The sequence below is a fragment of the Aspergillus tubingensis genome (assembly GCF_013340325.1).
Source record: "Aspergillus tubingensis WU-2223L DNA, scaffold_9, whole genome shotgun sequence".
In the NCBI taxonomy this organism is placed as follows: Eukaryota; Fungi; Ascomycota; class Eurotiomycetes; order Eurotiales; family Aspergillaceae; genus Aspergillus; species Aspergillus tubingensis.
Window position 1 is genome coordinate 668,907 of NW_023336283.1, and position 14,211 is coordinate 683,117.

Genomic DNA, 14,211 nt, shown 5'->3' on the forward strand with positions numbered 1-14,211 from the left:
ACGTATGAATTAGAAATAAACAGACCCAATGACATACCAATTTCAGCCTGGAGGGTCGAGTTCTTGAGAGACCACTCTGTTCCTGCTTGGATCGAGTCCACGAAGACTATTGAATCGGCACTTGGGGAACCCCACTACTATGGCGCTTGAGTATAACATTTGGTGAGCGGGATGACGATCAGCAGCAACTGCAACTCCTATTGGAAGAGACTTTCAAGGGACGGCTGAGCGGGCGAAGCGGCGATGGAAAGTAGTTCTTCACCAGTTCACTACTCTCCATCGATCGCGAATGGCAGAACCCGTGGAGAAGCCCGAGCGGCAGCAGCCCCTTAATTTGAAACCATGACTGGTTCCTGACGGAGTGCACGCGTCGGTCCAATCTCCGGTGCCGACGTCAGTGGCATACGACGTGTAGTAAAAGTCAATCAATTCATGACGGAGAAAATATGGTGGCAATGTTCTTATTTGCTTTTTTACTTGGATGTAGGCAAGAAAGAATAGCTTGGTAAACCAGAATAGTTAGTAATGAAGTGGCTGCGCTGGTTTCTTTGCCGCATTGCCCGAATAGTTCAAATCGAACCTGGGCGCACGTGTCCAGCCGCGTCTAAACCAGAAAGAGACGAAGGACTGCAGCGACTATTGACCTTTAGAATATCCCCTGGAATCCAAAGAAGACGGAAAGGAAAGACGGTCGAAGTTTACTGTACGAACGAGAGACGGCGCAAGGGGAGACCGAACTAGGATTAGATCCATGATGGTGGGATATCGGGGTTGTTCATCCCTGTTGGCCAACTCATACATACTTATTATCTTCAAGTACGAGAATGCGTTTCTCTTGCTGGACGAAGCATTTTGCGAGGCACTGACTGACAGTTCTCATGCGTACAACTATAGAGCACACACATATTGGACCACCACCAGAAAAATGGTCTGATTTCGGAACAACTAATTTAGAAAAGAAAAAACAAATCCACAAAAAATAAACAACTGCAAGACACGGACATCCCACCCATCCTCCTCGAAATCTTGCCTTGACTTGAATGGGAATCGCTCGCCTCGGGCCACCAGCAGCCATTGAATCCACCTTGGAACCTCCTCCACTGGATGGGCCACTCAGAACCTCTCAGGAGCCGCTTTGCGATCTATGGACCCATGGTTGTGTGCCTGTCGATTCTTACTGCTATTGTAGGGTGCTAAGGTGCCACTACCGGCTTGCAATTGTCTGCTGACACGAATCTTAATTCTCTGGGCTAACGTAGGCAGCCTGTCGCCCGTCTCTTGCCCTCTCTCCTGATGATGGACCACCATGCCGGTTCTCGCCCGTCTGGAAGTATGACAACCGGGTCTCTCCTGGGCCCACGAGAATGGCTTTGTTCCCCATCGATTTTCTGGTTCCAAGCAATTGGCGAATGAGCCTTCTATGCTCCTCGCGGATCTCTTCAACTCTGAGCTGGCCCATGCTGAGTTTAGACTGTTTCTGGCGTCTTTGACTTTTGCCCCTTAAGCCGCGACCCTCCACGCTTTTTGAAATTCTTTCCCCCCCATCTTTTGTCCGCTCACATGTAATGAAATCGCGGCCACTTATATATAGTACCTAATAGGTCTCTCGGCTCGCACGGCCGGTTCTTCTTTGATTCTGGTCAATTCCCCTGCAAAATCTGTTACATCATTCACAAGCTCCTCGGGGACCCTCTTTTGTATTCCTGCGAGCTGCTACTACTATTAAGCCAGGTCATATTTCACTCGTTCCGCCGGACCTGCATACTAGTCCCTCTTTTCCCAATTTCCCTTTTACTCTTTCTTCTAGTTGTCATTTTATTTCTCCGTGACTCGCCTGATCCGTCTCTCCAGTCCCTGCTTGGTACTTTGACACGCTCCCCAAAAGAACGCCAATTCCCTGGAGATTTTATTCTTTTGACCGCTTCTTCAATTTCGAATTTGGTGTGTCTTGTGGCGCTCCGAAACGAGGATCTTTAGTGACCGAAACGGTAAACATACGGGCTTGGGGGTACTCACCGACTTGGGGTGGGGAACATTGAAAGACACCTCCGGCTTTCTACCAAACCTCCTGAATCCTCCGACCTAAAGACGTCGGGATCAATTGTTTACTTCGATTCAAAGAACTCTTGCTCTCTTTTGACATTCACCACTTCTTGCTATCTGGTTATAGCTCGATTTTTGGAGAAGAGACATCGGGATTGTAGCCCGCAGTGTCGACGTGGGTCACGCCCATACTAAATTTATTAATGCCCCAGCAGTCCATACCTATCCCACCAAGGACTTCCAGCATGCATGCCTCTAAAAGTGGAGTGCTTTCACCCGCAGCCAGCCCGGGAGATTCGAGGAATGAGAACACATCTAAGGCCTACAAAATCCTCGGCACAACAGATGCCTCCGTCCACGAGACTCATTCTAAGCGTGACGACAAACGACGCTCGAGACGACCAAGCTTCATGAGAGCTCCGGAGATCAAATCGCAGAAGAGTGGTGGTTTTGTTCCCTTCCCGACTGCTGCTCCAGAGACCACTATTCCCCCACAACACCTCCGTGTTCGGGCATCATCACCCCTGCTGGGCCATGAGTTTCGCCCAGATGATGCTCCTGGACAGCCGATGCCAGCGTCGACAAAGAAAATCCACCAGTCAGGTTCAGCCTCCGCCCTATTCTCCTATTTCAGTTCTCGGGATTCATCAGCCAATACAATTCCTGGCATTGGAGTCGCGACATCCGACTTCGGGCCTGCAGCTGAAGGTAAACCAGAGTCACGGCAAAGCGCCGAGTCTGGTTCTAGCCTCAGGCAACCGAAAGGCCCGATGAAAGACTCAAAGCGTAAAATGCGCCCACCCCGGATCGACCTCTCCCTACTGTTTCCCAAGCCCAAGGCAACCGCTGAGCCACTCCTGTCGCCGCAACGCTTGGTGGCCTCTCCCTCTGCTATCTCCATAGTTTCTGAGCATCCGGTCACCAAGGCAAAAAACATTGAGGACCATGCAGCTGGCACCAAGCTCGCAAAGACGCCACCTCACCTGGTAAAGACGACCGACCAAACCTACGGCGGTCGGGCTCCTGAGGCATCATCCTACGAGACTAAGACGTCGAACTGGCTTGATCCGTCCTTGGAGAGGACCGTGCGGGCCAGTGAGATGGATTTAGCCTTGCAGAAACTGCAGCAAGATTCTCGGCGCAATACCAAGGGTCGCTCTAACCGCTCACAGTCGCGATCCCAAGGCCAAGATAAACGGCGAACCGGTGATTCTCGCGCCCCGGATGATAACTTGTGGAAGGTTACCTCAAACAGTTCTGGCAGTGAGTGGAGCAAGGAGACCTACTTATCTCCTAAAGCTCGTTCTCGCCAAAGCTCACATCGTGTTTCAAATCACTCCGAACCCAGGAGACCAAATTTGCATGCGTCTGCTGCATTGGAGAAGTGCTCGGTGCCAAAGAAGAGTAGTCGAACTACACTGAAGACTGCGGACTTGAATAGCTCCAGCGTGCTTTGCCTCTCCTCTTCGGAGGATGAAGATGATGACGAGGACCTCAACAGCGATCGACTTAACAGAGATCGAAATGCTAGAGACAGCGTTGCAACCTACGGCGAATTCGAAGCCGAGATATGTACAGCATCGGCGGCACAAGCGACAAAGGGCACATTACGGAGCATTGATCAGCCGATGTCCGTCACTAGCCGTGGATCGCGCCCATCACAGAGGCTTCAATCCGCTCGTCGGGACGTGTCTCAGTCCTCAGCCGAGAGGTCATCATATATGGCCAGCTGTCAATCTCGTCGATCCAGCGATATACCCACAATCTCTGAGCCGGAATTCTTCCACGGAGATCCGATATTCAATCATCAGAGACAGAGCCAGCTCAGAAAGCCCCCCTCTGCCTCCCAGAAGGAGACTAATAGAAGAAGCCGAGTCATCGCGGTGACGAGACAGGAGGAGCATCTCCTCGAGGCAATGCGACAAAGGAAGGGGAAGATTACGCCCAGTATCTTCCAGGAGAGCCGATTTAACAGTAGCTTGGAGCCCGACCAAGGTTCCATGCTGTCTGTTCCTTCGCGGGATTCTTTTTATGGATCAGACATGTCATTTTTACGCCTAAGCCCTGCTTTCCCTCCTAAATCGGTCCAAGCCAATGCGAGTCGCAATGAAAGGGAAGGCTCCGTTTGTCAGAGCACTTTTTCCGACGAGGAGCAGAGGACCATCAACTCATTCCCTTCTCCCCGTGCTAGCTTGGCTTTCTCCGAGGGTCTTTCGTCTCCATCGACCAGCGCAGCCTCGCCGTTGACACCGACGCTCCCCATCCACCGCTTCTCCCCCATACCGTCTCAAGGGCCACCACCCCGTCGTCCTATTCCCGCTGTGCCGCAAGACAAGAGGCGGCACTCACGGCGGCGTACAGATAGCAGCGAGGCAATTGTCCTGGAAGAGCCCGAGGAGCCGAAGCAAAGGGATGAACTTCCCATGTGGACATTGCGGTGGAATAACGACAATGGAACTATGACGGCTGTACACTGAACATGATGTTGCTTGTTGCAAGATGCTCGCAGTCATGATACCCACTCATTTTACTTTTTTGAACTTTGATGACATGTTTTACTCAACCTTTACAATACCTACCTTCGCCTGCACACTCACTCACCCATTTCTATACCTGTGACTCAACATACACTCTTTGGTTTTCCTTAATTACGTTCTCCTTTTCGAATCGATCAAGCGAAATACGGCCAGATGGCATCTATTTTGGAATTTTTTATTACTCATGTTTGGTTGGTTATGGCTACTTATGCTATACGGCAAAAGACATTTTGTAAATAGACGACCTAGACTTGAGGGGGCTACTATCGGACACTGTCCACATAATTGAACCATCTATGCTGATAACTCTACTGTAGAGCTTACTTGCCCGTATTTAAGGACCTGCTGCATTATACGTGATCATAAGACCTGGGACCTTCTGTGTATTGCCCACACTCTTTCAGACGTTTTTCTCGCAAGGTGTATGTCGAGTAGAGTTCCAGAAGGCCTAATATAGTAAGGATAATGGTTGGGGAATGGTTCGAACCACCGACATGCGGGAAGAAGCAAAACAGTTACCCAACGGAAGGTGTCAGTCAGATGACATAGCAAGCTATCGCAAGGAGAGTTGCAGTTGCGACGATCTCCCTTCTACTTAATATCATGGCGGTGAAAATGGCCACCCTGTATGCTCTCACTTTCTTCCTTCCCTCTCTAGATAGTTAAGAGCGTTCAACACGGAAAGTAATGTCAATGTATATGTGTTGTGTCAATCATTCGTCTCTACGATGGCCAAGGCCCACCCTACGGGCTTCGAGAATCGGCTCCTGTAAGATTATCATACCTTGCCTAATTCGAAGCATCAGTGAAGGATTGCTGTTAGGCCCCCAAATTCCTCCGGTCCGAGCCGCATGGATTGGGCTGTAATGACCCCGGTGAGAGGAATGCTGATGATGATCCCAACCGACGACATAATCTCACGTCGAGGCCTCACCGGCCGTGCGTTGCGAGTATAGAGGGGAACTGGAACTTTGGTACACAAACCAAGGTTCTGAGTTCTGCCAAGAAACATCCGTTCGACTGGGTCTGGCCCTCGCTTTGTGAGTTATTGTGTGAGTAGCTAGGCCGTCGGCTTTGATTCCCGTCAAAAGACCAAGCCTTGTAACGTGATAAGATTTACTGCAGATCATGCATGTTTACTATTATTGATATCACGGTGATATTAGCTGACTGCAATACCGTGTGTTGCCGATCGGACCTTACCAAATAGTATCATGGCACGTTGATGATGAGCGGAACGTAGCGTAATCTGCAGCTTGCGCGCTTTGTTGTGGGTACAAAGAGCAGATATTCCGTCAGCTGGATCTGCGCAGTGCAGTGACGAGGTCGATCGAGGCATGTATGTCTTAACCTGACGTCAGATGCGATCCTCAGGGGGGCAGTTCTGGGCGAAAGTCGAAGCACTTGGTTCTGGGACCGAATTTAATGTATGGCTGGGAGGAACCAAAAGTGCCCATCCGAACAAGCAAAGGGACTAGACCGCCACCTGCCCCGTGATCCACACCGCCCAAACAAGCGTCTCAAGAATACCCCGGATCCCTCATATTTTAGTCCATTCGCTCCCTCATTCTTCTGGTTTTCCCCCCGTTTGCGCTCAGTTTTTCGACCTCCATTGAGGCCTTTTATCCTCGAGAGCTCTGTTCTCGAGCTCTCCGATCCTTGATACACTCCGCGACCGTATCGGTTCCCTTTGTGTCGGTCTAGTTCGCTAGCAAATTCCTCGTCAAGCGTGAAGACACCCCTCTCCCACCACGACCACGCGCCCAATTTGTATGCGACATCCTCGGTAATCGAGTGCGGAGTTCCTGTCCGTTCGCCGCCCGACAATTTCGACTGCTCTTCATAATTCACCCTGCTCGTTACCTTAAAGAGAATCGCCAGTCTAGTTAAGGGGAAGACAAATATCGTCAGTATGGGGGAGCCCGCCCAGCGCCAGTCCTCGGGACTGGGATCGGTTTGGAAACATCTGTCTTGGGCACTGGTAAGTCACTGGTCATATTGCACATACTGTCACTATGACAATCCTGCTGCTTGTCTGCTTTAAACTCTTGAGGATCTACTCACTGACATTGTTTTTGATGGAAATAGTTGACCGTGCAGTGCACGTCCTTTGTCTTGGTGAGTCGCTCCCCTCGACTCTGATCATAGCGTCCATGGTTGCTTATATCTCGTCCTCCCATAGCTATTGCATTATTCCAGAGTTATGTCGCCGGCTGGCGGCAAGCGTTACCTAACGTCTACTACCGTTTTCTTCAATGAGGTCGTAAAGCTCGCTATCTCCCTGACCATGGCGCTGTACGAGGTTTCGAAGACAGCCCCTCCTTCGGTTCCCGCGACGTCGCTTTTCTTCTCCCTCACAACTGCCATATTCTCCGGTGATAGCTGGAAGCTTGCTATTCCTGCCTGTCTCTATACGCTTGCGAATTCGCTGCAGTACATCGCTCTGTCGAATCTGCCGCCAGCCACCTTCCAGGCATCGTACCAATTGAAACTGATTGTCGTGGCTATAGCCAGCTTGGTACTGCTTAAGAGACCTGTCTCGCTCCGGAAATTGGGGCTCATGGTTCTTCTCTTGGCGGGAGTTGCTTTGGTGCAGATGCCTATTGGTAACACTGACGATATGACTCTCCAAGACGAGACTGCGCGTCTTGCATTCCCCCGGTCTCTGGAAGAGTGGAAAGCGTCCAAGCTAGGACGCGAGAACCTCCATAAGCGTTCTGCAACCTATGAGGGGATTGAGGAGGATATGATGACCGCCAACCCTAGACTTAATGCTACCGTCGGCCTCTTGGCCACAGTTGGCGCCTGCCTCGCCTCTGGCGTTGCAAGCGTTTACTTCGAGAAAGTGCTGAAGGATAGTGCCAAGTCAACATCGCTCTGGATCCGTAACGTGCAGTTGTCCGTCTATTCGATATTCCCGGCGCTTTTCATCGGGGTTATTTTCTTGGATGGCGAGAAGGTTGCTGCCAATGGCTTCTTCGAGGGCTACAACTGGATTGTCTGGTCCACTGTTGTCGTTCAGGCTATTGGTGGCATTGCCACGTCCTTTTACATTGGTTACGCATTCAGGGATGGCAAGAACATGGCCATGGCTGCGAGTATTGTACTCACAACACTGGCTAGCGTTTGGCTATTTGAGTTTGAACTCACTGCCAATGTATGTGACCGTATTCCTTCATTTATGAGTAGGTGCTAATCTTCACAGTATCTCCTGGGATCATTCGCAGTATTGGTGGTTACCTGCCTTTGCGAGGATGCAAGTTCTGCATCTGCCCAGGCTAAGCGCCAAACCTTCCGTCCGCCTCCGATCCGCGTGGATCGCTACGAGAAGGAAAGCAAGAGTGGGGATGCTTCACCAGCTTCCCCATCGCCTAATGAGATCTCCATAAAGCTTCCTGGAACCCCCTTCCTCTCTACTGATGGGCTTTCGACGTCCAGGCCTACATCCCCGGGCCACGTACGCGCTGGCCGCACCCCAAGCGGTGGATATTTCGAAAAGCACTCACGAGACCACTGAACTACAATTTGCGGACATTATCTTCGCAATCTCCGCGTAGGGATGACCTTCGCGTTGCTGTATCATGTTTTTCCGGGAAGTAAATAAGGATGGATAGAAGCGATGATGCCCCTTTTGCTTTCGTCATATAGGTTCCACTTTCTTGTACTTTATTTACATCATTTTCTTTCGTTGTTGATTCTTTCGACTCGCAATCCTACAACCCACGGATCATTTTCACATTGAGCAATCTACTTTCCTAGGAATTGAAGACCGGCAAATCCAAAAGGCTTTAAGTCAATTGCTACATGTATCATCAATCTTGACTTCTGTCCGCGTGCTGTATGCTGGCCGTAGAAGACCCCACGTGCTTCATAGCGGGTGACTTTTCCCCTTCCCCATCTACCCAGTTCTGGTTCAACCTCCTCTCACCTTTCCGTGGTAAACGTGGATGTGGCAGCGTCTTGCCCATCGTATGATTCCATCATCTCACCATCTAACATGCGGCACAATACTTATCGTTCAATCCCTCAAGCCCGTCGGAATGCTCCCTATAAGCGTAGGGCCGTTCCTCAACTCCCTACTCCCAGCCGATCAAACCCAAGTGCCATCATTGATCAAAGGCTAGTCCAAGGTGCACAGGAACCTTTGTTCAATCGACTACCCAGAGAGGGCTCTAGGAGCTATCGGCCTGAGCTGCAGTTGTTTTCTCGGGACGATGATCTAGAGCTGGATGCCTTTGGTATGCCGATCAACTACCCCACAATGCCATCTCAGAGTATTTAGATCAGGCTGATCATCTAAACCTTAGACCTTGAACTCCTGGCCCAATCGGATGAGCAAGGACAGAGTCCTCAGACAGCTGGTTCATTCGCAGACCGTAGCTCGTTGTCCAGGCCTCCCCAAAGAACAGACTATAACCAGGTTTCTCGTTTCTTTCAAGGTCAGAGCACATGCTCGATATAAGGTTCATGGATCCCAGCCCTGAAGGATCGAGCTAACATGGCTTGAAACAACAGCGGGTCCTCATGCCACTCCACGTCAAAGTTTCGGCTCTAGTTCTTCGGATACGGGTGTGAGATCGCCATCTAGTCCATTGATAAGGATGCGAGCTGGTAGGGCGAATGCATATGCTTCCGAACATGACTTCGAGAACGATGTTGAATGTCATACTTCCTCCAACCGTGAAATACTGGCTTCTCACTCTGCTGAGATATCGTCAGTTACCCGCCAAGACCGGCAAAGAGGCCCCTTCCAACAACATCTTCCAGTTTCAATTCGAGGAATTGTCCTGATATCTGTGCATGAGCTCCCAGATAAATACCGGTCGATCTTTCCCTTCCCCGTATTCAATGCCGTACAGTCAAAATGTTTCCAATCGGTCTACAAGACCGATAGCAACATTGTTCTTGCCGCACCTACAGGCAGTGGCAAAACAGCTATAATGGAACTGGCAATATGTCGTCTACTCAACTGCCTCAAAGATGAACGGTTCAAAGTGATATATCAGGCACCTACCAAGTCTCTTTGTTCCGAGAAGTTCAGAGACTGGAGTAGAAAGTTCAATACATTAGGGCTGCAATGTGCAGAGTTGACCGGTGATACAGACCACACTCAACTGAGGAGTGTTCAGAACAGCCAAGTGATCATCACGACACCCGAGAAGTGGGACAGCATGACACGGAAGTGGAAGGACCATGCACGCTTAATGCAGCTCGTCAAGCTATTCCTCATTGATGAAGTTCACATCCTCAAGGAAGCGCGTGGTGCAACCCTAGAGGCTGTCGTATCTCGCATGAAAGCAAACGGGTCGAACGTTCGCTTTATCGCTCTAAGTGCTACGGTTCCAAATTCAGATGATATAGCAACGTGGCTAGGTAGGGATTCAGTAAATCAGCACGTGCCTGCCCACAGAGAGCATTTTGGGGAAGACTTTCGTCCTGTGAAGTTGCAGAAGTTCGTGTATGGCTACCAGTCTCACGCCAACGATTTCGCATTCGACAAGATGTGTACCTCTAAGTAAGTTGTCCCCATAAAAAAAAGAGTTTGCTATTGATGTTCTTCCGGTAGACTTGCAGATATTATAACATCTCATTCTCGAAAGAAGCCAATAATGATATTTTGCTGCACGAGGAATTCCGCTGTTGCTACCGCGAAGGAGCTTACACGCTTGTGGACCATGTCCAATCCTCCTGCTAGGTTATGGAAGGGACCAGGAAGGTCTATGGAAGTGCAGAGCGTTGACTTAAGAGGTACCACTTTTTCCGCTCAAGATATGGTGATACAGATTAACTTGTGTAGCCACGATTGCTGCTGGAGTAGCTTTCCATCACGCTGGCCTTGATCCAATTGATCGCCGCTCGGTCGAGACAGGGTTCCTCAATGGACAGGTTAGCATAATTTGTTGCACATCAACTCTTGCAGTTGGTGTTAATATGCCCTGCCATCTTGTCATAATAAAAGGAACAGTCGGGTGGCAAGAGGGAGGCTGCAAAGAATATTCCGACCTAGAAATCATGCAAATGCTAGGGCGCGCCGGTAGACCACAGTTCGATGGCAGTGCCACAGCGGTAATAATGACAAGACAAGCACGCGAAGCTCACTATGAGAGGCTCGTGTCTGGCTCTGAGAGCCTTGAAAGCTGCTTACATTTGAATCTTACTGACCATCTAAATGCAGAAATCGGACTTGGCAACATCACAGACATCGAATCTGCTATCAGATGGCTCGCTGGTACTTTTTTCTTCATTAGATTGAAAAGAAACCCGACATATTATCGACTGAAGGAAGACGCTGATAAAGAAGATGAAGAGGACATGCTCCGACAGATATGTCAGAGAGATATAAAGCTTCTTCAGGATTGTGGACTGGTCTCCGCCGATAGTCTCAAATCCACCAAGTTTGGTGATGCCATGGCGCGATACTATGTGCGCTTCGAGACGATGAAGACCTTGCTTACTTTGAAGCCTCATTCAACCGTACCTCAAATTGTAAGGAATTGTACTTCTGCCGCAGGGCATACTCAAGACTAACCATCTATATAGCTGTCGGTAATTTCGAGAGCAGATGAATTCCATGAGATACGCCTCAAGGCGGGCGAGAAGTCCCTATATAAAGAGATTAATCGCTCCAATGCAATTCGGTTCCCAGTGAACGTGGATATAGCACTTTCCGCACACAAGATATCACTGTTGATCCAGTCCGAGTTAGGTGCTGTTGATTTGCCAGATGGCGAACCATTCCAGAAGCACAGGTTCACTTTCCAACAGGACAAGACATTCGTCTTTTCTCACATCAACAGGCTCATCCGATGTATAATTGACTGTCAGGTAGGCCTTGAAGACTCTTTCACGCTACGAAATGCACTAGAGCTTGCAAGGAGCTTCGGTGCCAAAGTCTGGGATGACTCCCCACTTCAGATGAAGCAGATCGAACAAATTGGTGTGGTTGCCGTTCGAAAACTAGCGTCGTCAGGAATCACTAGCATTGAAGCACTGGAGCTTTGTGAACCTCATCAAATTGATATGATCTTGAGCAGAAATCCCCCGTTCGGGAGGAAGTTGTTGGAGCGGCTTGTTGATTTTCCCAAGCTTCGAGTGTCCGTCAAGATGATTGGCAAGGTATTATACCAGAAGCCTTTAAGATCTCTTGCTGATACAGTAGCAGGAAACAAAGACTGGTACAGTTGTACAGGTCAATATAAGAAGCGAGGTCGCCTTCATGAACGAGAAATGTCCGACATACTTCCAACGTCGCCCCGTGTATGTCTGCTTCATGGCGGGTACTTCAGATGGTCGTTTGCTCGACTTCCGACGCATAAGGCAAGTATTATCGATGACATACCAAGCACACTTCAACGACTCTAATTCGATTTAGTGCCAGTAAGATGCCCAGTGGTCAGGAAATACTCTTCAGTGCGGAGCTGAAAAGCGCCGGCCAATCGGTGACGTGCTACGCAATGTGTGACGATATAGGTACCCAGGAATGCCCCTGACCGTCATGTAACATGACTGCTGACGATCTTAGCTGGGACTATGCGATCCGCACAGTTGAAACCTGATCTCCCTGCAAGCTTGTTTCCGTCTCAGCTAGATCCTCCGTCCGATGTAGTGTCGGAAAGGCCCAAACCTAACATCTCTCGCCGACGCAGTAACGACACCTCCCAGACCAAATCCGTCGCCCGAAATATCAACATTTGGGACAGTGACGATCTTTTGTTCGGGGATTTCCTAGAAAATGGTAAGTTGGATTGCTCCTAGTGAAGATGGGCATTCAACGGATTGACCCGAATCATCTGCAGACCAAGCCGAGAACTGGTCGTGTGTCGATAAGCTGCCACAATCGCCAGAAGACAAAGCACAGCTTCCAAGAAATACGAGTAAGGGCCCGAATCAAAGCAACAATCAGATAGTTGAAACAGTAGAGGCTGTCAGACTCGAAAACGGTCGATGGGCCTGCAACCATCGGTGCAAAGATAAGACAACGTATTACAATGATCCCATGTCCAAAGGAAAACAACTAATTGCAAGCAGATGTAAGCATCTCTGCTGTCGAGAAGGACTCGAGAAGCCACCCAAAGCAAACAAGAAGCGACCAGGTGACGATGATAAGGACAAGGGTAAGAAGACAGCGGGGCTCAGTCAGACAACCCTTTCAGCAACAATAGCCAAAAAGGACACTACCACCCAAGCGAGTAACCCTTCTGATTCCGAAGCACAGAGACACTTACTAGAAACCCCGGTCTCAACACACAAACCATCCTCAGTAAACACGGATACCAACAAAAACAATAAGCCAGGAAATGACTCTGGCTGTCCAGTTTCAAAGAACATACTAGAATCCTCAAGTGATTACGGAAACGACAGCTTCAGTGACTTCCCTTCACCATCCGCCCTGCTGCTCGGAAAGGCCATAGTAGCAACATCGTCGAAGAAACAGGATCCCGAAGCCCCCACTATCGAAGACAACGCTATGAGAGACTTGAATACAGAAGACTGGAGTGATGATGATGGATGGCCCAACTTCCAGTTACCACCAGTGACGGATATGGTTTCTGCACCCGAAGATGGTCCAAAAGAGAACATTCAACCAGCACAAGGCCTTGATAAGACTGATATAATCAATCCAGCCTCCACAGAGGTCAAAGTGATGATACAGAATGATCAAAATGATAGACCTGACTATCATGAATCTACTCCTGCTGGTTCCCATGGGAAGAAACGGAAGGTTCTCTTGACTACGACCGTTGACGCCAATAGAAAGAGGTGCAAGATGAACAAAGACATCGTAGCTACTTATCCAAGCTCTTTCCAGCCCGGTGGTACTACAAATGTAGCAGCTGAGGTTCCCGCAGGCTGGGAGGATGTTGACCCTGCTCTACTGCATGAGTTCAAGGATATTATCAATTTGTTCTAAAGCTTGATAGCTAGACATAATCTGTGAAATTCAGCATGTGGTGCGGATATGGAAGCATCCATCCACATTCCTTCCTTCACAAGTACATCTAGTATCACAGTAGGCAACCGAATGTTGTCAGAATATGCGGAGAATGCCATACAGAAGTGAAACTTAGTATAGTGAACCACTTAAGAATTTCGCACGCGAGGTAAACACCGTAATAAGCCCTTCAGATACTGCTCAAGGAGTAGAAAAAGAACACACACACTCGCTCATCTTCTCCAAAGCATGAGTTGCCATCGCAATGTGAAAGTGAATGAGAAAAAGAGTGAAAGCCCTCGAAGGCCCAAAAGGGAAACGCGCTGAAAGTCACGCACCCCCAGGCCTACTTTCTATAAGACCTTCTAGCTTTGTCCGTGACTCTCATGTCTCACATCACCTGCCTTCAGTTTCCAACACTATCTTTCCAGACTCTTCCTAATCTGCATTAGCGAGGTTCATGGAACAGTGCAGAAACACACAGGTAGTGTTTCACGCTAGTGCTGATTTGTATACATTTCGATATAGGGCTGGCTGTTGACACATTCTCCTCTTCACTGATCTAGATTTCTCTCTCTCTTCTCCACTAACAAACAATCTTCTGCTTCCCAACTTCGCGTCGATAGACGATTCATCTATCACAACATACCGAAATTAACTTCGAAGCACATCAATAGTCAGGTATGTGATTCAATATGA

General features: G+C 49.2%; 3 protein-coding genes across 3 annotated transcripts; all 3 read left to right on the plus strand.

The window, feature by feature from the left end:
* Positions 1-2,288: 2,288 nt before the first annotated feature.
* On the plus strand, positions 2,289-4,520 carry AtWU_08304 (uncharacterized protein; the record flags this gene model as incomplete). The annotated part of the gene is made up of 1 exon (XM_035503412.1): positions 2,289-4,520. The coding sequence occupies one exon, from the start codon at positions 2,289-2,291 to the stop codon at positions 4,518-4,520; it is 2,232 nt and encodes a 743-aa protein (XP_035359305.1).
* A 1,972-nt stretch (positions 4,521-6,492) lies between these two features.
* Positions 6,493-8,097, plus strand: AtWU_08305 (putative UDP-galactose transporter; the record flags this gene model as incomplete). The annotated part of the gene is made up of 4 exons (XM_035503413.1): positions 6,493-6,561; positions 6,669-6,698; positions 6,763-7,737; positions 7,786-8,097. 4 exons carry the CDS (start codon positions 6,493-6,495, stop codon positions 8,095-8,097), a joined length of 1,386 nt encoding a protein of 461 aa, XP_035359306.1.
* A 480-nt stretch (positions 8,098-8,577) lies between these two features.
* Positions 8,578-13,491, plus strand: AtWU_08306 (putative DEAD/DEAH box DNA helicase (Mer3); the record flags this gene model as incomplete). Its single annotated transcript, XM_035503414.1, has 10 exons — positions 8,578-8,818; positions 8,888-9,019; positions 9,096-10,095; positions 10,147-10,328; positions 10,378-11,066; positions 11,121-11,696; positions 11,743-11,837; positions 11,953-12,050; positions 12,103-12,315; positions 12,377-13,491. The coding sequence occupies 10 exons, from the start codon at positions 8,578-8,580 to the stop codon at positions 13,489-13,491; spliced, it is 4,341 nt and encodes a 1,446-aa protein (XP_035359307.1).
* Positions 13,492-14,211: the final 720 nt, after the last annotated feature.